The 22,310-nt window shown below is 45.6% G+C and overlaps 3 protein-coding genes across 5 annotated transcripts in view; 2 read left to right on the top strand and 1 right to left on the bottom strand.

The window, feature by feature from the left end:
• Htra4 (HtrA serine peptidase 4) overlaps positions 1-8,069 on the top strand; it is a 14,070-nt gene extending 6,001 nt beyond the window's left edge. Inside the window, exons 6-9 of the mRNA XM_050146854.1 lie at positions 373-487; positions 826-883; positions 1,262-1,357; positions 5,494-8,069. Of these exons, the coding sequence (XP_050002811.1) occupies positions 373-487; positions 826-883; positions 1,262-1,357; positions 5,494-5,659 (435 nt within the window). The 3' untranslated portion in view covers positions 5,660-8,069. The remainder of the gene's footprint in view (positions 1-372; positions 488-825; positions 884-1,261; positions 1,358-5,493) is intronic.
• Positions 7,648-12,717, bottom strand: Tm2d2 (TM2 domain containing 2). Its single transcript, XM_050146853.1, has 4 exons — positions 12,383-12,717; positions 11,874-11,961; positions 9,843-9,958; positions 7,648-8,318 (listed from the first exon to the last, which is right to left on the bottom strand). The coding sequence occupies exons 1-4, from the start codon at positions 12,604-12,606 to the stop codon at positions 8,105-8,107; spliced, it is 642 nt and encodes a 213-aa protein (XP_050002810.1). The 5' UTR covers positions 12,607-12,717; the 3' UTR covers positions 7,648-8,104.
• A 367-nt stretch (positions 12,718-13,084) lies between these two features.
• Positions 13,085-22,310, top strand: part of Adam9 (ADAM metallopeptidase domain 9) — a 53,923-nt gene continuing 44,697 nt past the window's right edge. For 2 of the 3 annotated variants that reach the window (XM_050146746.1, XM_050146745.1), the window contains exon 1: positions 13,085-13,342. In XM_050146746.1, the coding sequence (XP_050002703.1) occupies positions 13,246-13,342 (97 nt within the window). In that variant the 5' untranslated portion in view covers positions 13,085-13,245. The remainder of the gene's footprint in view (positions 13,343-22,310) is intronic. The other variant, XM_050146747.1, reaches the window with a different exon arrangement.

The raw sequence follows: 22,310 nt of genomic DNA, 5'->3' as shown, positions 1-22,310 counted from the left end.
TCGAGACAGGGTTTCTCTGTGGCTTTGGAGCCTGTCCTGGAACTAGCTCTGTAGACCAGGCTGGTCTCGAACTCACAGAGATCCGCCTGCCTCTGCCTCCCGAGTACTGGGATTAAAGGCGTGAGCCACCACCGCAGCCTTGGCTTTTTGAAGTGACAAAATGTAACTTGTATATGTGAAGCCACTTCCTTCCCCGGGCATGCTAATTGCCCAGGAAGAGGACATCTGTTCTCAATGAAGAAGTGGATTCTCCCTCACCCCCTTGTTTTGAGCCTGTGAGATTAGTTTTACTCTCCTCTGCTGGTCCTAATGTTACATGGTTCGGTGTGCAGAGCATTGTGATTTAATGCCGAGTTTCCCCTTCCTTGCCAGGATGGCGATGTGATTGGTATAAACACCCTGAAGGTGACGGCAGGAATCTCCTTTGCGATTCCCTCGGATCGGATCAGACAGTTCCTGGCCGACTATCACGAGCGCCAGTTGAAAGGTGAAGGGAGTTGGGGGGATTTAGCCCCTCTGTTTTCATACGCACTCCCACTTTTGGAGGCCTGACTTCTTTATGGGGTTGAGGTAGCGGGTGTCGGGTAATCATACTGGGGCTCTAAGCACAATGTTAACGTGAGACATCACAGAAACGCTGGTATTGTACAGTTTAGAGACAAAGCCACTGAGTGGAGATGCGTCTGTGTTGACCACAGCTGCTCTCTGAAGCAGAGGATGTATAAGGCTAGACGGTAAGAGAGTCTGGGATCTAGGTGTCTTTTAAGCTGTGCCAAACGGAAATAAGCCGAATTGTGCGTCATACGTCATGACCTTCCTTTCCAGGAAAGGCCCCTTCACAGAAGAAATACCTGGGTCTTCGAATGTTGCCCCTCACTCTGAAGTAAGCACTGGATAACTATGGTAACACGTCATCACTTGGCAATCTTACCAAGAAAACAAAAGCATTTGGACAGCAGTAAAGGGACCCTTGTGACCACAGGCTCTGTTGTAGGGCTGTGTCTCCCTCTGCCAGCTCCACTGTCTTTCATTCTGCCTGGGTTACATCAAGTCCAGAGAAGCAAAGCCTTGGCCTGGGGGAGGGGCCAGCACACAGCAGGGGTGGCTTGTGATTGGCTGGATGGGATTTGCCTGGGTGCCTGTGGGTCTCCAGCTGAAGAGATGGGGAAAGACAACATAGGCTGTGTGCCTTCTGATCACGCAAGTCTTTTCCCAGGCCCCAGGCGCTCCTCGTGTTTGCTAACCATTGTACTGTTCTCAGCCTCCTACAAGAAATGAAGAGGCAAGATCCGGATTTCCCTGATGTGAGCTCTGGCGTTTTTGTCTATGAAGTGATTCAAGGAACTGCCGCTGCAAGGTAAGTGAGAGGCCTTTGCCCAGCCTCCTGTGTTGTTTCTAGGCAGGCACCAGGCTGAGCTTGGAGCACCAGCATCCTCGTCATGGCCTATACACACTGCACACTGAGCTCCTGAGAGCTGCCCAGTGTGACTCAGTAACACAATTTAAAATTGTATTTTTAGTTGATGTAAAGGGTAAAAAAACCCACCAGAAAAAAGACAAACCATTTTCTTATTTTCTTTTTCATTTTCAGGACTGTATTTTGTGTTATGTATGGCATTGGATGAGCTATCAGAGCATAGGGGAAGACTGGGTGTGTCTGGGTGTGTACTATTTTATGTGGATGGCAAAGGCATATAGAAAAGTGCAAAATATTTGTCAAAACTTCACAATTTTTATTTTGTGTTAGAATGACAAAATTTTAGATTGGTGGCATTAATAAGATGTGCTATTAAAGGCAGCTTTATCTGACTTTTTAAAAAGGTGACTATAAAATTTAAAGCACGACTTGCAATACATTTATACTGAGCAGTGCTGATAGGGGTTGCAGTCTAGGTTAAGATTAATTTTTTAAGAAATTACCAAATTTGCCCAGTGGTGGTGGCACAAGCCTTTAATCCCGGTACTTGGGAGGCAGAGACAGGTGGATCTCCGTGAGTTTTAGGCCAGCTTGTTCTACAGAGCGACTTCCAGGATAGGCTCTAAAAAAAGCTATAGAGAAACCCTGTCTCAAAAAAACAAAAACAAAAAAACCCAAAAAAGCAAAAAAAAAAAAAACCCACAAAAAATAAAACAAAACAACAACAAAAAGCAATTACCAAATTAAACCCCTCTCCTTTTTTTCCAGGTAAATTACGCTGTATACTAGCTCCTAAACATATTCTTTCAATATTACAGGCTATTACTGAATAACTAAGTTTTATTTAAGTTATTAATGACTTGTATATTAATTTTAGAATTCGGTGTTTGTTTTCATGTGTATGTGCACATGTGCGTGTGTGGAAGGCAGAGGTAGATGCTGAGTGTTTTCTTCAGCCACTCCCATCTAATGCTTTGAAGCAGGGTTTCTCTGTGAACCTGGAACCCCTCGGTCTGGCTGTGCTGGTTGTCCCCAGAGTTCTAGGGATCCTCTTGTCTCTGCCTCCTCAGTGTTGGGCTCTCAGGCATGTGCCACTGTGTCCAGCAGTTTTTAAAAATACATGTGCTGGGGGTCCAAACCTTCCTCATGCTGTGTGGCAAGTACATTACTCTGAGTCTTTCCAAGCTCTCTACTTATTGAATTTTTGAGCCATGGCCTCACTGTGTAGCCCAGGCTAGCTTGAAATTTGTACTCCTCTTGCTTCTGCCTCCTGAATGCAAGGATTATAGGCATGGGCTATGATGTCCCAGTTATTAATAATCACAAACTAACGATAAACAAATGATTTCAACACTTCAGTAATTAGTAGTTAATGAGAATGGGAAGGATTAACCAGCTCAGCAGGGCTCATAGGGGCTCATGGAGACTGAAGGGGTCTGAGCTGGGTCCTCTGCATCTCAGGGATGGTTGTGCAGCTGGGTGTTCTTATGGAACTGCTGACAGTGGGGGTGGGGGGTGAAAAGGGAAGAGAAAAGACCGGGAAGGATTCAGGGTTCTCTGAGGACTGAATGGCAGTGCAAACGGCTGGGGCTGACACCTGTGCTGCTAGATCAAACAGCCCCGCAGAAGGTTTAGCAGCTGTTTCCAGCTCTGCTTTAGAATATTTAGTATCAGGAGAGGCAGCTTCTTCGGCAAATGTTGCTCTCCTGGGCCCTGCCCTTCCTTTAGTACAGCTCACTGTTTGCTTTTCAAGGGCTCAGCAGTCTGTTTGGACGTTGGCAACACTGTTAGACCTGGAAGAACTCAAGGTACCAGCAGTTTGGCATGGCCAAGTGTCAGGTCTCACACTACTAGATTTGGCATGTCCTAAGCTTTTCTAGACTCTCCGGGTCCCCACCCTGCCGTGCCCTTGCCCTAACTCCTTATTTTAACTTCTGATCCAAAGTCAGAGAACTACTCTCAGCTCTTTAAGTTGTTCTCAAAGTGTGGTGTGCCTGAGCCCCCATCCCTGAATCAGACTCCCCCTCCCCCTGCCATCAATTCTCTTGTCCTGACTTCCCAAGTGTTGGAGTTAGCTGTGCACACTGTGTAAGATGAACCTTTCTCTGTCCCTCTTCCTTCCTCTCTCTCAAACTCTCCTGAACTCTATTAAACTCTTATTTCTTGTTTTCTGGAGTTCACACCCAGGGTCTTGTGTGGGCTAAACACCTGCTCTCCCACTAGCCTCCCTCCCCCCGGAGTATTCATTTGAAACAGGATTCCCAGGTGGGTAGTTACACACATGCTGAAGTGAGAATCACTGCTGCCAGTCTCTTGACAGCCCAGCATCCATCCTTGCTTATATTTAATAACTACTAATAATTACAAACAGCAGCTAGCACTTAGGAGGCATTTATTACATCCGAGGAACCAAAGTGTTCTTACACAGTTGTTGGAGTCTTATGACATACTCCTTGTTTTTAAGAGGAAGCAGCTGTGTTGAGTTACACATAGGCCAGAGAGGAGGTGTGCACCCTGGCTTTATTCCTCTACAGTCCTGACTTTGTAGTTACTCTCCTTTCCAAGAGGCAGAGTTGACTTAGTGGCCAGAAGATGGATTTTCAAGTCTGAAAGACACAGGAGCAAATCTCACTTTAATCTCTTGGAGGTTGAGACACAGGAAGAGGCCACTTATCCTTCGTGGGCTAAGTTCCTCATGTTCAGTGGACAGCCACAGCACTGCTTCCTCCTTGCCCTGTGTCCCTGCTCACGACTGTTGAGTCAGCTGCTGTCCTTGTTCCTATGGATTCCTTGCCTGGAGCTTTGCCCTTCCTTCTCTTCATACCCCAGTGCCCCTCTGCACCCCACCCCCTTGATGCGGGTCAATGAACTAAGGGCCAAGTACATGCTAAACATAGCCTGTACCCTAAGCTATACCCTAAGCTCCTCATAGCTTTCAAACTCCCCATATCTTGGTAATCTGCTCACACTGTCATTTTTTCTTTTTGGTTTTTGGAGACAGGGTTTCTCTGCAGCTTTGGAGCCTGTCCCGGAACTAGCGCTTGTAGACTAGGCTGGCCTCGAACTCAGAGATCTGCTTGCCTCTGCCTCCCGAGTGCTGGGATTAAAGGCGTGTGCCCAGCGTCATTTTTTCTTGAGTCTTGTTTTATTTTTATTTTTTTTTTTAAACAGCATCTTCTGGAGCCATTTAATTTGATGTCCCCCCTCCCCATTCTTACCTTTACACACCCAAACAGCCTGTCCACGTTTTTTGCACTTTACTTTTGGAACTGGAGTCTGTATCCAGAATATATATTCCATGTGAGGTCAGTGTGCTGACTGAATAGAACGACAGCTCCGAGTCAGAGCTGTAAACATCTGGACTTGGAAGCTTGAGTGGCGATTGGTGTACTGGAAGCAGAACATCTGGGACACAGCAGCTCATCGTGCTCCGGTTCCAGAAACCATGGGATGGGCTGTCCAGTCAGGCTCATCAGAGCACAGCTTCCCGGGGGAAAAACACTGGGCTTTGGCAGGCTTGCTAGTGGATTCGGTAATGTTTGCAGTGAACATAGGGCAGAGGCGAAGAGAAATCAGAAGCTGAATTGTCCATTCCAAGGGAGATCCGATGGATGCGAGGACTCAGCTTCTCCCAGAATTCTCATAGGGTCTTAATATAGGAAACACAGGATCATCGTCCTCTAGTTGGCTTCAGGACACACAGGCCAGCAGCCCTCACAGCTGGAGGGATTCAGGCTAGTCCTACCTTCTTGGTTTATGTCTAAAGATCAGCAAAATAGTGGGGCAGTGTGTGTGTGTGTGAGTAGGGGAGGGAACCAGACAGACAGACAGACAGACAGACAGACTACACCCCCCAAATGGGAATGAGTAGAACTCTTCTTCTGCCTTCATAAATCTCTATTTTTGTTTTCCGAGACAGAGTTTCTCTGTGCAGCCCTTGCTGTTCTGGAACTAGCTCTTGTAAACCAGGCTGGCTTCGAACTCAGAGATCCACCTGCCCCTGCCTCCTGAGGGCTGGGATTAAGGGCGTGCGCCACATCTGCCTGGTTTTATCATCTTTCCTCTTTCTTTCTCAGCTCGGGGTTGAGAGACCATGACGTAATCGTCAGCATAAATGGGCACCCTGTCACCACCACAACTGATGTCATCGAAGCTGTTAAGGACAATGACTTTCTCTCCATCACTGTGCGCCGAGGAAGTCAGACCTTGTTTCTGACAGTTACACCTGAAATAATCAATTAAGTACCTTACTCTGAAAAACCGGCTAGCAAAATAAGTTATAGTACATGGTTAGTATTGAAGAGGTGACAAAGGTGGCTTTGGGATGTCAAGAAAAATGGGTGGTTTGAATGCATGAATGCACGTTTGTACACACACGCAGACACACACACACACACACACATACACACACGGATCTTGAGGTTGGGGATGTTCCTCTGTTGCAAAAATCTTCGAAGCCAAGTGGAAGCAGCATGATGGTCTGGTAAAATTGGAAGACAGAAAACAATTGGAAAACAGGCAGTTCCCAAGTGAACCGTGACAGGAGACTTTGGTAACCCCCTATATAGCCACAGCCTGCTATGTCAAACATACATACAAACCATCTACCTACTGAATAGTAAGAGTCTGGATCTGGACTTTTAACCACATTTTAAGTAATCCTCCTTCGTATACTTCAGTTTCCCAAGTTGTGTCACATTCTTGGCCAGGGATTGTGGGTAGAAAAGTCATCAATTACAAGACAGACCGAAACTGATGATATCAGGTTATAACACAGGAATATTAGTCTCAAAATGACCATTTTAGTAGTAGAAACAATTTTGGTCCTCCATTGTTTCGAGAAAACTTCTTCCATTAAAATAGTTGTTTTGAATCATTTGTAGACTTATATGTAGGTTCTTTCTTTTAACGGAGCTTACAAACACTCAGACATTTTACACAGTGAGCTGTGGCAGGGCCGACTCAGGGCTTAAATAGTTTATTCTGAGCAAACTATTTTTCCAGACTTGGGAGGGTGCAGGGTCAAACCCAGGGACCATTGCACATTAGGTGAGCACTCACCATCGAGCCTTCCAGAATTAAAAAAAAAATATTTATATATCTATATTGCACCCCTGGATCTCCTTAAAGTCTATGGGAAGCTTCATTTGTGTATTTTTAAGGTCTAGTTTCTTCACAATTAACCTAAGAATACAACCGTAGTGTGTAGAGACTATGAATTGACTCTTCCAATTGCTATCGTTGTAAGCAGGGTTAAGGTCAGTGTAATGTTTCCAAAGTTTTTACAGTTGCCACCTTTAATAAAGTGAGAACAGTGATATTAATCAAGGATGCTGAGGCAGGAACTTCTAAGAATTCTACAAAATGATGCTGTTTCCAGGACCGATTTCACCTGAACTCTGCTGGTCTTTATGTCAGTTATTATGGGAATGAGGGCGGAGTAGCTCTGCTCTTTCTAGAACCCATGGCTAGCTGAGGAGCAGGCTCTTGGTCTGACCTGCCAGTTACGTTATATTTAATGTCTCTTTTCAACTTAGATTTTGAAAGCTGCCTATCATTCAGAACGCTTTTCTTCCCAGTGATCGGGACTGCAGAGGCTTGGCTGGCTGTAACACTGTGGTACCCTGAAAACTTTTACTGTCACGTTTGTGTGGGCAAGAGCGTTTCCTCCTCTCTCCCCTCAGACATCCGGACTTGTCCCCAGCAGTCAGTGTCCTCTAAGCAGGCATACGCTTTTCTTTCTAAGGGTATGCGTTTCTCATTTTTTCTTACCTGATCATGCAGGAAAGTGTTAGTTACTCGTATAGAATCCTTTTCTTTTTAAAGACATGGTCTCACTGTGTCGACCAGGCTGTCCTCTTAACTCGCAGGTCTGCCTGCCTCTATCTCCCAAGTGCCACCAATGAAACGTACTCTAGCCTGCGCAGTCTTTTTAAATCACTTTAAATATATGGGGCCCATATTTTAAAGGCTGATTAAAATGGGAAAATACTAATCTGTTAACTCATACATGTCTGCCACTGTTGGATTTCTGAACATAATTGGAATGAAGACATTACTGTTTCTAGAACCCTCCAGCAGCCCAGAGTCAGGGCGGTGGCACCTGCATGCGGGCAGGCTGCAGGAAGACCCTGCACACTCGGACCACAGCTTCCATTGCTAATGTTCACCCTTCAGCAAAAGGCAGGTTTTGAGCTTCATTCTCCATTTCCATTGGAAAACACAGCAGATGAGGCTTTAACACTTTATTCTGTAATTTAAATTCACAGAGTCAGAATTTTGGTGTGTATTAAATCCAGTCTTTTTCTATGTCATCTGGAGATTTCTCATTGGCACAGTTTCTGACCTGTGGTTAGAAATTCAGGGTCACGAAAGGCTGTGCACGGATAAACATGCATTTCGTTTATCCTGTTGGGTCCCCCTCATGATCCAGCCACACAGAAATGGAGCACTTAAGAGGATCTGTGGGGAGAAGTCATTAGTTTGCTAGTTTGTACATGAAGAAAGGGACGACTGGACTCCCACTACACTGCTGGCCATTTCTGGTCTGTAAGGTAAGGTTTGGATTGAAAAATTCAGTCCGAACTTCTAAAGAGGACAGTGTTGCCCTGAGTAGGATTTGGAGTTTGTAATAAGTAGGCGGGCAGCCAAGCACTTTTCTCTTGCCAGCACGGGACAGCAGCAGCTTTAGTATACAGTACACCAGTTGCTGCCATCACTGGGCATCAGGCCTCCAGTGATGAGCAAAATCAGGTCGACAAACCACCAGATCCCGAGTCCTCCCAGGGTCAGCAGCTTCCCGACGGCTGTTCCAGTGTGCCCCAAACAGAACCGGTCGACGCCAAAACATCCCAGGAAGAAGGAGTAGAGCAGCGTGGTTATAAAATAGTGTCCGGTGTACCTGCATGGAGGGAGGAGATGTCTGCCTCATGACAACCGACGGGACCATAAGAAAGCGCAGCAGCTGTTGGCTGTGCTGCAGGGGCCTCTCACCCTGCTTCGGTTCTCTTGATACATTCAGTAAGGTGTGGCTACTGGGGGCGGGAGGGAGAGATACAAAAAAGCCTTGGGGGGGGGGAAGCCAAACAGATAGTTTATTACATTCATGGGTCCTAGAGAGGAGGCAGGGCTACCACCCTACTGGGCCACACGGGAAAGAGAATATGGTGGTCAGGATAGGAGGAAAGTGTGGGTCCAGGTTGCAATCTTTGTTGGGGGTTTTGCAGGAAAGCCAAGGCAGGACAGATCAGCAATTTAGGTTACATTCAGTGTGGGCCCTATTGGCTTGACACATGACCTGGGATGATTAAGGCAAAGAAGTAGTCTCCTGGGTAAGACAAGCACTAGAAGGCTCAGGGCATGAGTTGGCATATTTAGGATATGCTGGCTAGGTCCTTTGCTAACACTGAATTTTCCAGTCTTGTAATGGATAGTCTCTCCAGAGACATAAAAAAAGTTAACTGTAGTATAACAGACTCTTGTGAGTGCTTCCTTATCTCTAGTTGCTCTAGGATCTCAAAAAAGCACTTGCTAAGATAGGAAGGGACTTTAAGAACAGAAAGGGGCCTGGAGAGATGGCTCAGTGGTTAAGAACACTTTTGCTGCTCTCTCTAAGAGGAGCCAGATTTGGCTTCCATCAGTGACATCAGGTGGCTCACAAGCACCTGGACCAGATGCCCTCTGTTGGTCTTCACAGGCCCTGCAGTCAACAAGTGCAAACCTAGCCACCACCCCCACGAACACACACACACAGAGTTGGACTAGCCTAGTGCATCACAGACTGTGGTAGCTGAGGGTCTGGGGGCCTGTGGCTCTGCTGGCTTCCTGAATTCTTTTCTAAAGGAAGCACTCTTTCCTTGAGCTCCTTTTATCTGACCAATCTTTACGTGTCAGTGAGAACACAGGGTTGCAGGTGCTAATGTCACTACGCATCACTAAGGCTTCTTGCATGAGCTAACAGTCGAAGCAGGGTCTGTATCTCTTGGGAGAATTTACTCCACATTTCCTTAGGATCAGGTGATTTCAGCTGAGGAACCTCCGAATTTCTTTGCAAAACCTTGTTCCAGAAGTCTTCAAGCAGATTTCACGGGCTGGATGCCGGTTGGGAGTTCTGAAGCTACACTGTCTGGCCCAGGGCCTGCAACCTGGGATGAGGGGGCAGACGGGAAGACTCAGAACCCACAACTTCTGCTCCTAGCTGTGGCAATCACACTGCCTCAGTCAGCGGGCCGCACACAGGAGGAAGCACGGGCATTCTTTAAAACTTCAAAGAAAAAGTCCCATCAGCTGGCACCTCCATTACCCCCTTTCAAAGTAACAGTTGGAGCTAGGGGTGTAGTTCATTAGTGGAACACTTGCTTAGAAGGTGTACTGGGTTCAAATCCCAGCACCACACATGCAGTACAACAATGAAAGTAGAACTTACTTTATACAAGGCTTATTCTCTCGTAGTAAGGTCCGGGGGCCGGCACACTCAATTCCATCCAGGGCTCTGCACTGGACTGCAGTGTGTTCCACATCACTGTAGGCCTGACCCCCAAACTGTGGAGAAAGGAACACAAACACACGTGCATATTCACTAGGAAAAGCTGCTTCGGTACTGCTAATAATTCTAGCACGACTCAGCAAAACTCTCAAAAGCACAGAATTCGGCAAGGACCTCAAGAGACTTAGTCCAGTCTAAGTGTGCAGTGAGGACGGCAAGAGACTTAGTCCAGTCTAAGTGTGCAGTGAGGACCTCAAGAGACTTAGTCCAGTCTAAGTGTGCAGTGAGGACCTCAAGTGACTTAGTCCAGTCTAAACTGTATACTGCTTTAAATAAACCTGGCTTCTTCAGGATAAAAACAAACAGCAAACCTTTACTGCAGAGATGTACACAATGGTTTGGTTATCTTGTATTTACAGGAACACAGTGAAGCATTTTTAGAATGGGAATTGAGATGTCAATGCATACCAAGACAGCTGTTGTAGATTTACTGTAAATGAACAGTATTAGAAATAATATAGACTGTCACCTGAGGACTTCACTTGGGCTGCGCATGATTATAGGTTTCTGAGTCTATTCCTACCAGTGTAAGTTTAAGTTTGAGCCCAAGCGGTCAGAACCCGGGTATTTCCCTGTGCTCAATTCAGCTCCGATGGAGAGAGCAGAGTCACACAGTCTTACCTGTGCCCTAGTATTGCTTTCCCACCCTTCCCCTGTGTTCCTCAAAGTGAGGCTGGAGACAAGGATGCTCACTTCTCAGCCTCCTGAGTCCTGCCTATCCTTAAGGGCTGCTGGCTGGGGGAGAGTTTTAATCTTGTGACAGGATACATTCAGCTTTTAATTAAAATAATCAAAATTAAGTTATCTCTGCAATTTTAGTCAGGCTTTTACCAATTACCAATAAAGCGAAATTTCAATGTCTTTAAAATATTTCTCTATATACAGTTCAAATAGGATTTGTCCCTTGGTTATGGTTTTATAGCGTTTTTCCTTGGGTCTGAGGTAGTAAAACAATGCTTTCCTCATAAGTCAACACCAGGTTGAACCCTGCATTATAACAGTGTTGAGTCGGTAGTGCCGGGTACACGGACCTCTTAGGTGCGGGCTGAGCACGGTGATGCGTACCTGTATCCTAGCACCAGGAGGCTCAGGCAGTGAATTTAGGGCTAGCTTGGGCTAGAGAGTGAGACTGTCTCTCCAAAACAAAACAGACAAACCAAAACCACAACAAAACTAAAATCAAACCAAACCAAAATTCAATGGGTTTTGAGAGAGCAAGTAGGTACACCCACTTTAAGGATACTGATGTCTTTTTTATGGACAAATTCAACAGAACCAGTATATACGGGCTGCCCATGCGTACTTCAGCATGGCCAGGGCATAAATTTCATTCATTCATTCATCCATTCATTCATTCATTCATTCATTCATTTTTCACTGTCTTCTCTCCAGGCTGAGAGGCCACTGCTACCAAAGTCTTCTCTGGAATGCTTTATCCTCACACAAAAACATTACTGTCAGACCCCAGCCACTTCCTAAGGGCGGGGTACCCGCCTGTCATCACCTGCACCAGCAACTTGTTCCAAGTGCGTGTGTAACCAAGAAAACCCAGTTCAGCATCACCATTCCAAGGTGCACGGCCCCTTTCCCTCGTTCTTTTAAAGGGAAGGCATGCCTTGAAAGGCCAGGTGATATTTTAGCTTCAATTTGTTCATTTCAGTGGCGAAAGGCACCAATACAGGTTTGGTTTTGCATCTGGGCGGCTTGGGCACAGTCATTGTTAGATCCCGACAAAAGCAAACGTGCTATTCAGCCACTAAATCTTGGACACGCTGGACATCTCCAGCAATAGTTTATACGGATGGAGTTCTTAAAAAAAAAAAGTCTCTTTGTATGCCCCTATGGTTTTCTGTAACAGCACTCAGTCATGCTTCCCATGAAGAGCGAAAGTACAACAAACAAAAACCTCACCTTGAGACAACCATAACCAAGCTCTTGGGACGCAGTTGCATTTCCAACGTGATCCACTGGGGCATCACAATCTACAAACTCGTCGGGTCTGCAAATCATTAAGACCATCGTCAGCCCCCTTTACCAACTGCTATGCGAACGCACATAATCCTAGTTATTTTCCTTCCTTCTACACTGCCCCCTTCCTGCACTGGGACTTACACACGCTAGAGATGCTATTTACCATTGCGCTGCATCTCCAGCCCTTTACACTTCTTTTTTAAATTTTGAGCCAAATTATCCAGGCTTGCTGGCTGGCTGGCCTTGAACTCATCTTGTAACCAAGGCAGGAGAAAGGGTGCAGGGAGTGGAAGGGTTCTACAGCCTACAACAATCTTTCCCAGGCTTTTCGCGGCAGGGGAGTCGAGAGGCAGGGCATCCCGGAATCACCTCCCCCAGGTGGAAGCAGCCTTCCCACCCAGCCGGGCCCGATCCCCGCTAGGAATGCCCGTATGACCCCGTAAGCTTACAGGTAAGAGCAAAGGATGACCGGAGACTGGGGGTCGCTGTATTCCCAGCTCGGGGCTGCGGGACCCTCCGGGTGAGCGGAACCTGAGGGTGTGAGCTCCACTTCGGCCGTGGCATTAAACGAGTGGCTCCGAGAGACACAGTGCAGCAGCAGCAGGTTCCCCAGCAGCAAGGCCGCCTGGCCGCACAGCAGTAGGTAACTCACAGGGCAACCCCCCAGCACCATCTTCCCGGGCCGGTCCTAGAGACCTGGCCTAAAAACAAAGCCAGGCCGCCACGACCGACCCAAGACCCGCGCTGTCAGGCCTCTGCGTCGGCGCGGAGTTCGCCGACACACAGCCAACCGGTGCGCGGCTCGACGTCCCGCCCCGTCGCTGCGGCCAATCAGAGACCTCCAGAGGAGGGGGGGGGGGAGGCGTGAAACTTCGCCCCGCCTTCTAGTCGACGCTCCGCTCTTCGCTGTACGGGGGGCGGGGCTCCTCCTAACCCCGCCCTCCAGCCAACCCTCCGCTCTTCGCTGCACGGAGGGGCGGGGCTCCTCCTAACCCCGCCCTCCAGCCTCCCCTACGCTCTCCGGGAGGGGCGGGACAGACAGGCACGGTCGGGAGCCGCCGGCGTGGAGCAGGCCACCGTCTCACCGCAGACTGTATTTTCCTTACGTCCGTCCGGAGCGAGCGTGGTTGAGAGGGGAGGGAGGAGTGCCGGAGCGGGCGGGAGAGGGGGGGGGGCTGCGTCAGTGCCGCGCGCGTTCTCGCCTTGGGCGCGCGCCCCGCCAGCCCCTGGGGGCCCCCGCGAGGTTGCAAGGATGACCGAAGGGGCGGAGGCGGTGGCCGCGCGTTGAGCTGAACCTGCAGAAGCCCTCGCTATGGGGCCGCGCGCGCTCTTGCCCCCTGCCTCTCTGCGACTAAGGTGGCTGCTGGCGTGTGGCCTGCTGGGCCCGGTCCTCGATGCCGGGCGGCCAGGTGGGTGTCGGGGGGGTGGGGGGACGGTGTTCCGGGAGCAAGCGCATTCCGGGCTGGGCGCTCCCGAGTGGCCGGTGGTGCGGGCTGCGAGGTGGGTGGACGGAGCTCAGGCTCCCGGCGACCCTGACAGTGCTGACCCGGAGCCGGCCGCCGGTTGCCCCGTGGCCGTGCGCTCGCCGCTCCCCGGGCTACGGCTAGCGCTTGCGGGTGGAGTGGCTGTCACTGGCCCTGGGCTGGGAATTGGAACTTTAGCTTCAGTCCTATCAGAATTTGAGATTTGACGGTCGTGGTCTTAGCGGACTCACCAGTAGTAGGTCCGTGGAGATTCTGATGGAGGAGAAGGCGGGTTTTCCTTGGGCCGTTTTTTGTTGAGTAAGAATACTTTTTAGAAAAAAGGATAAACGAAAAGCTACATTTCTAGAGCCCGTTGTTAGTCTTTCTAAATCTGGACAAAGAATCACTGCTCCGTTTAACCCAGGCGATTATCGGAAAGAAATGCCTGTCGACCAATACGTTTGAATTGTGAAACTTCCCGTAAATATGTAAGATATTTATACTGGAGATGATGACATGGGGGTAGAAACACACCATCAACACACTAGTTTCTTTCTGGAAATAAGTTATTTATTTTATCTTTTGCATTAGATTATTGTTTGCATGGCTGAGTTATTTCTACCAGCGCGGGGAATGCGCTGGACAACGGAAGGCTTTTCCAAATTCTTGCCTTCAAAGGTGATGAGTGAAGATTGGAGTGCAGGAGCGCTGACCTTCACCAGACTAATTACATTGTTTCTTCTCTTTGGCTTTCTCTTTTAAATTAAGTTTGCTTTCTGCTGCGTTTAAAATACTGAAAATATCTGACTCGGACGCTGGGCCAGATCGGTTCTGATGATTCACACTATCGATAGGGAAGGGTCTGAATGCTTAGTAATCTCTAACTTCGTGTGTTTGTCAGTATATAATATAATATAATATAACATAATATAATATAATAATACTATATAATATATAATAATACATAATATAATCAGACTGTATTTTCAGTTCGTGTGTATGTTTATTATTACACATGTGTGTAAAAATGAATAGAATATCCTTATGTTCTTCAATTGTGGCTGCAGTGGACCGGCTGTTCACTTATACAACATTTATCAGACTCTGAGTAAACATCATCTCCGATGCTTTTGGAGGACCAAAATGTGGCCATGTGTACATGTGTACTAAGGTATATGAGAGATGTTGATTTTTTTTTTTTTTTTTAGAAAGTGATTTTTGAACTGAGCTAAACTGGTGAGCAAATGTCAAGTTAGAGGGGAGGGATCCATTATAAATGTAGGATTCATTTTCTCTCCCCAAGGGTAAGTGAGGAGACAAGGGAAGTGTGAATGTGTGAAAGTGAGCTAGGGAAGGGAAAGTGGAGGGAGGCAGACACCAAGCTAAGGAGTCACACCCACCCTGCACACTGGTCTAGGAAGTGATGGATTTTAAGGCACGTGGCAGTCAGATTTCAGCTAAAACATTGAGAACACAATGGAGGATGGATTCTAGGAGGGAGAGGCCGGAGAGCTGGAGCCAAGATTTGAGGTGCTGGCACTGAGCGCAGTGAGTCAACTCGCGTTTCCTGAAGTGAACGATCTCCCAAATCAGCTGAGTTTTTGGAATCCAGGATGTTTAAAACAGGAACCAAACCGAAACATCCACACACTAGTTATATTGGGAGCTAAGCTTGTTTGGTAGGATTTCTAACTGGTTTTGGCAACATTGTGCCCATGAGGCTTCCTGTACCTTGTCTGTCCCGCCAACCCATCTGTCTGTCCCCAAGAAAAGAGAGCAGGCTGAAGAACCTCCCTGCTCTTGTGGGTTAAGCTGTGATAGCTGGACCATTTATGGTCTCCTATGTGAGTTCTTCAGGGAAGGATTCAAATAATTAAGAAAAAACAACAACAAAAAACTTGGGGCCAACAAATATAAGGAAATCAGATGTGTATGAAGCCTCTCAGTTCCTTTTTTATGTCTTTCTTTTTTCCCTGAGACAGGGTTTCTTTGTGTAACAGCTCTGTGACAGGGCTTCTCTTTGTAGCTCTGGCTGTTCTGGAACTCACTCTGTAGACCAGGCTGGCCTCAAACAGAGATCCTCCTGCCTCTGCCTCCCAAGTGCTGGGATTGAAGGCATTGCACCACCACCACCGCCCAGCATTTTTTTTTTTAATGTAATGTACTGAATACAACATGTAGACTAACCCCGATTTCTTTTAGAAACTCTGGTGTCCTGAAGAAGCCGTTTGAAAGCTTGCTCACGCCAAATAATTGGAAAGTGAAGTACATGTAATAGTTGGAACTGAGGTTCATGCCAAGCTCATTTTCAGATGTCAAGCAGATTTTTTAAAAAATAATTGTTAAAATTAGTATATAAAACAATGGGTTTCGTTATGACAGTTTTCATGCATGCTTATCATGGTCTGTTTTTTCATTTTATCTTCCGACTCATTGTCTTCTCATGGTCTCCCTACCATAGTTTCCTTCAACTTTCATGTCACAGATGTGTAATATGTCTATATATGTACATAGATGTATTAACCTAGACTTCACATACGCGAGAAATATGTGGGACATTGTAGTGTCTTTAATTTTCGAAAATTTCTTTCAGTGTTTTGAATATACTCAGCCCTGTTTCGCCCTCGAGCCCCTCCCAGACTCTGTGCTCTCCCGGTTTCCTGTCCCATGGCATATCTTTCAGGAGTGAGTAAGGCGGAGGGGGAATGGATGAGAACAAACTGTAATGACATTTACGAGGATGCCAAGATGAAACTTGCTTCTTTGTGTGCCAACTCCCAAGATTAATATTATTAAAAAAAAAGACCAAAAAAGGGAGCTAGCCTGAGAAATTCATGTTCAGTCTTCACACCTGTCTCTTTCCTTTCCCCTTTCTCCTTCCTTTTTTTTTTTTTTTTTTTTGAGACAGGGTTTCTTTTTATACCCCTGGCTGGCTCCCGACTCATAGAGATCTCCCTGTCTCTGTCCCCTGAAGAGCTAGCCGTCCGTTTTGGACTATGCTGGCCTGATTGGGTTTTCCTTCACCTTAACTTACTGCTAGATCTTACGAAAATTTAAAAACAAAGCTTCTCTACAAAACTTGTTGTATTGTAGGACAGTCCTACAAACTCCACTTCCAAATGTTTTGTTTCCTTCGATACATCGTTCTTGGAATGAGATTTTTTTCCTGGTTTATCTTGCCTCAGCGTGACTACCTTTTACTTTCAGCAGGGCTCCAGGCAGGCAGAGCCCACTCCCTCCTTATGAACCTCTGTGGCACAGTCAGGGACTATCACAATCACATTCTTGACCTAAAATTTCCAACCCTAGTTTGAAGAGGGGGCTTTGGTGTTGCTGGTAAGTATGTTTGAGGACCCTGCCTGCACAGTTGCGGAAAAGATATTAGTTGTCAGAAGCGCACAAGCCTCTCTGTGTGTGTGTGTGTGTGTGTGTGTGTGTGTGTGTGTGTGTGTAAGGATCACAGGAGGCTGTTGACTGAGGGTACATTTTATTGAGTACTTGCAGTGTCTGGATAGGAAGTAGCTGCTTTGGTTTCAGCAATTTAAATTCCTTTTTTGAGGACCTTAAATTCTTAAGAGCATTACATTTTTCTAAATGATTGGAGTTTTTCCCAGTTGTTTTTCAAGACAAAAATAGCATTTTGTTTTCTTATTTGGGGGATAGGATCTTTGAGATAAAACCCAGAATGAGCATTCTCATTTTAAATAGGTGCCTATCTCTCTTTAAAGACAGGCAGATAAAGAAGCACACGTCTTAAGACAGGTACCGGTGTAGAAGACTGCAGCAGAAACGCAGTGGAATGTGCTCTTGAAGGACAGAGTAGCCGAAACACTTTGATTTGGGCTAGGCTTGTGACTAGCGGGTAGAGTTTAATTACAGTCATTTCCCTTCAGGGGTACTTGAGACAACAGATTATCTCACTCAGCCTGAATGTGGAGGTTTATCTTTTACAGAGGGAGCACATAAAGGTGGCTATTTGTTTAGGTAATAAGCAGGAAGGTGAGAAGAAAAAGGCTCTTGGTGGTTCGGCAGACCCATTTGTTTGTCTTGCAATTAGGTAGAATTCTTTGGAAGATTTTTTTTTTTTCTACCACAGTTGCTTCTACTTCCTCAGAAATGCACGAGAATCCTGAGTCAGAGGCGGCAAGAGCTCACGCCCTTTCATTTACTAAGTCTCCAGCCTTTACGTTTCTCATTCAACTTTTTCTTCAGTTCATGTCCCCTAGTGTTCTTATTTCCAATAGTGTGCTCATTCTGTAGATTCTAATATCAAAGTTTGTATACCCCAGAGTATATTAAGATTTTTACTTTTATTATTTATTTATTTGGCTTACCTGTCACTAGTTGGGGCGGTACTGATAAGGCTACTAAAATTTCTTGCCTAGCCATTCTTTTTTTTTAATTTTATTTTATTGATATTTATTGAGCTCTGCATTTTTCTCCGCTCCCCTCCCTGCCTTTCCCCTCCCCCCTTCAATCCTCCCCCAGGGTCCCCATGCTCCCAGTTTACTCAGGAGATCTTGTCTTTTTCTACTTTCTATTTCCCATGTAGATTAGATCTATGTAAGTCTCTCTTAGTGTCTGCATTGTTGTCTAAGCTCTCTGGGATTGTGGTTTGTAGGCTGGCTTTCTTTGCTTTATGTTTAAAAACTACCTATGAGTGAGTATATGTGATAATTGTCTTTCTATGTCTGGGTTACCTCACTCAAAATAATGTTTTCTAGCTCCATCCATTTTCCTGCAAAATTCAAGCTGTCGTTATTTTTTTCTGCTGTGTAATACTCCATTGTGTAAATATACCACGTTTTTCTTATCCATTCTTTGGTCGAGGGGCATTTAGGTTGTTTCCAGGTTCTGGCTATGACAAACAAAGCTGCCATGAACATAGTTGAGCACATGTCCTTGTGGCACAATTGAGCATCCCTTGGATATATACCCAAAAGTGGTATTACTGGGTCTTGAGGAAAGTTATTTCCTAATTTTCTGAGAAATTGCCACACTGACATCCAAAGGGGTTGTACCAGCTTGCATTCCCACCAGCAGTGCAGAAGTGTTCCCTATTCCCCACGACCTCTCCAGCATAAGTTGTCATCAGTGTTTTTGATTTTGGCCATTCTTACAGGCCTAAGATGGAATCTCAGAGTTGTTTTGATTTGCATTTCTCTGATGACTAAGAATGTTGAACATTTCCTTAAGTGTCTTTCAGACATTTTAGATTCTGTTGAGAGTTCTCTGTTTAGGTCTGTACTCCATTTTTTTTTATTGGATTATGTGATCTTTTGATGATCAATTTCTTGAGTTCTTTGTATATTTTAGAGATCAGACCTCTGTCTGATGTGGGGTTAGTGAAAATCTTTTTCCATTCTGTAGGCTGTCGTTTTGTCTTGATTACTGTGTCCTTTGTTTTATAGAAGCCTTTCAGTTTCAGGAGGTCCCATTTATTAATTGTTTCTCCCAGTGGCTGTGCTGCTGGGGTTATGTTTAGGAAGTGGTTCCCTGTGACAATGCGTTCAAGTGTGCTTCCCACTTTCTCTTCTATAAGGTTCAGTGTGGCTGGCTTCATGTTGAGGTCTTTGATCCACTTGGACTTGAGTTTTGTGCATGGTGATAGATATGGGTCTATTTTCATTCTTCTACATGTTGATATCCAGTTATGCCAGCACCACTTGTTAAATATGCTTTCTTTTTTTATTTGATATTTTTTTGCTTCTTTATCAAAGATCAGGTGTTCGAAGATGTGTGGATTGATTTCTGGCTCTTCTATTCGGTTCCATTGGTCCTCCTGTCTGTTCTTATGCCAATACCAGGCTGTTTTCAGTACTGTAGCTCTGTAGTAGAGTTTGAAGTCAGGGATTGTGATGCCTCCAGAATTTCTTTTATTGTACTTGATTGTTTTGGTTATCTTGTGTTTTTTGCTTTTCCATTTGTAGTTGATTATTTTTTTTTTTATGTTTTTTAAGAATTTTGCTGGGATTTTGATGGGCATTGCATTAAAGATTTTTACTTTTATTGTGAACTGTACTCTGCTGTTTAGCATTTTAATTTTAATTTGTAAAAAAAAAACAAAAAAAACAAAAAAAACAACTTTTGAGACAGGTTCTGACTGTGTAGCTTTGGCTGTCCTGGAACTCTCTCTGTAGACCAGGCTGGCCTCAGACTCACAGAGATCTACCTGCCCCTGCATTCTGAGTGCTGAGATTAAAGACTTTAACCACCACACCTGGCATTCCCGGTGGTTTTTAATTGGAGGCAATGTTACCTCCTATACCTGCAGGAACATGGACACTTGAGCGGTCAGAGCTAACATTGCTGGCTTCTGGAGAGTGGAGGCGGGGGGTGCCCCTGGACACGCCTACACTGCACAGGATGACCCACAGCCAAGGATTTTCCAGCCCACAGTGCCAGTGTTAAGAAGGTTAAATGTGTTTCCTTTACAGTGAAATGAAAGAAATGGCCTTTCGGTTCCCACAGGAAGCATAGATTAGAGGAATTAGGGAAATGCACGTCGGGAATGAGCAGAAGATAAGGAAAAAGAAACCAGGCTGGAATTTTGGAAAAAAAAAAAAAGAAACAAGGATTCCCTTGTAGTTTGTGTATATCAGTGTATACTCTTTTTGAAATAATACTCTCTCAGAAGCTTTGTACATGGTGTCTGTGCATGGGTTTGATATAGAAGGTGGATTCTTGGGGCTTTGAAAGAAGTTGGTGTTAGAGTAAGAACTCCTAAATACAGAAGTGCTATAATTTTGAAACCTTAAAAAACCACAAACTATTATGACATTTGCTTTACAAAACAATAGTTATTTTAAAATGGGAACCAGCGAACGAAGATTCTAGAATATTTATATTTTTCCAGAATATATATATTTTTAATATATATGGCTCCCAATTTGACAAAAATATAGAATTATATGCACTACATATATTTGTTGTTGTTGTTTTGTCTTTTTGAGATAGGGACTCACTGTGTATCTCTGGCTGTTTCGGAACTATATAGACCAGACTGGCCTCAAACTCACAGAGCCCTGCCTGCCTCTTTCTCCCAAATGCTGAGATTAAAGGAGTGCACCACCGTGACTGGCCTACTTTCTGTTTTTGTATCTAGCTTTATTATCCCTGTAGCCATTCACGTAAAAGGTTCCTTCCCCCCCCCCCCCCCAGACAAGGTTTCTGTGTGGTTTTGGAGCCTGTCCTGGAACTAGCTCTTGTAGACCAGGCTGGCCTCGAACTCACAGAGATCCACATACCTCTGCCTCCCTAGTGCTGGGATTAAAGGCGTGCACCACCATCGCCCAGCGTAAAAGATTCCTTAGAAGACTCTTAGTATGCTGTGTTTTGGACCTGACATAGCTTATGTTTTCCTGTCGATGTCTTTGAAGTCCTGAACTATGAACAGGTTTTATACTGTGCCCACTTGGAAAATGTTAGATGCCATACTTCATCCAGATCTGTTTGTGAGAAGGCTGAGGGACACGGGCAGTTAATATGAATGAGATGCTGTGACATCAGAGGAGGGGGTGCGGGGCCAAGTGAAAAGGTCAACCCATTCCTCAGGTGTGAGGTAGAGAAGACTGCTCATTGGTAGAGCCTTTCCTTGGTGTGCGACTTACCAGTTGATCTCTAGCGCCTGAAAAAGCCATTAGAAATGAGGCAGGCAGAGCTGCTAGGCAGTGAGGGTCAGCACTTGAGCAAGTGCGCCTTAGTTTTTGCAAAGGAACGAGTGGAAGCAGCATACACGTTGTTGTAAACCGGCTCGGGCAATGGAGACACACACTGTAGGAAATAGACTTCTTACTGCTTCCTGACCCTGCCTCACATGGAAAAGACACCCAACAGATTAGTTCATTGACTTATGCTATTTGCGTGTTTATGACAGTTTAGAGTCACAATTTGCAACATATAAATTCAGTATTACATCTTAAAATTGCATGTATTTGTGTGTGGTCCGGGAGGTCAGAGTATAACTCTTAGGAGTCAGTTCTCTCCTTGCTCCACTTGGGTCCCAGGAATCAACTCAGGGTTCTGTCAGTCTGGACAGCAAGCCTTTTACCAGCTGAACCATCTTGCCAGCCCAAGTATATTATTTTGTAATTATGATTGCAGCAAAAGTATTAGTCTTTTTTCATTCATGCTTGTAGGTAAACAATTATTATAGAAGGTTTTGTTTTTTTCTTCTTCGAGATAGGGTTTCTTTGTGTATCTCTGGCTGTCCTAGAACTTGCTCTGTAGATCAGGCTAGCCTCAAACTCACAGAAATGCACGTGCCTCTGCTTCCCTGAGTGCTGCGATTAAAGGCGTGCACCACCACTGCCGGGCATTATAGAAGTTTTTGAACATACATAAGAGCAGAAAAAGAGGAGCGAACTCCTGTGTGTGCATTATTCAGGTTTAATCTTGGTTTTGTTTTTCCTTCAAGTCCACTGAACTTATTGTAATATATTTTATCACTGAATATTCAGCATGAATCGCTAAATCACAAAGCCTTAAGCATAGTTCCCTAAGATCATCAAACGTTTCCTGTGTCTAAATTTCCCAGACGTTCTCAGAATTTTCTCATTTGGTTCATTTTAACAAGGATTCAGACAGGCCTATAAGACTGCTTTTGGTTATAAGGCTTTTTCAATCTATGAAATTCCCCACTTCCCTTCTTGTGGCTCAGGGAGATGCAGCTGTCCTCCTTCCTCAGCATTCAGTTCTGAAGCTCCTGAGCCCATGACTAGTGATCATCCCCCTCACAGTGACCGTCCCCTCACAGTGACCGTCCCCTCACAGTGACCATCCCCTCACAGTGACCATCCTCACAGTGACCATCCCCTCACAGTGACCGTCCCCTCACAGTGACTATCCTCACAGTGACCATCCCCTCACAGTGACCGTCCCCTCACAGTGACCATCCTCACAGTGACCGTCCTCA

The sequence above is a fragment of the Alexandromys fortis genome, unplaced genomic scaffold (assembly GCF_014885135.2).
Source record: "Alexandromys fortis isolate MF-2015 unplaced genomic scaffold, M_Fortis_MF-2015_v1.1 scaffold_55, whole genome shotgun sequence".
NCBI lineage: Eukaryota > Metazoa > Chordata > Mammalia > Rodentia > Cricetidae > Alexandromys > Alexandromys fortis.
This window is presented reverse-complemented; position numbering and strand designations above follow the sequence as displayed.

Coding starts and splice junctions, on each gene's coding strand:
- Tm2d2 (XM_050146853.1), bottom strand. CDS start 12,606: ATGGTGCTGGGGGGTTGCCCTGTGAGTTACCTACTGCTGTGCGGCCAG. Junction 9,959..11,873: donor TTGGTTATGGTTGTCTCAAG/GTGAGGTTTTTG, acceptor CTTTCTCCACAG/TTTGGGGGTCAGGCCTACAG. Junction 8,319..9,842: donor GAGAATAAGCCTTGTATAAA/GTAAGTTCTACT, acceptor CCCTCCATGCAG/GTACACCGGACACTATTTTA.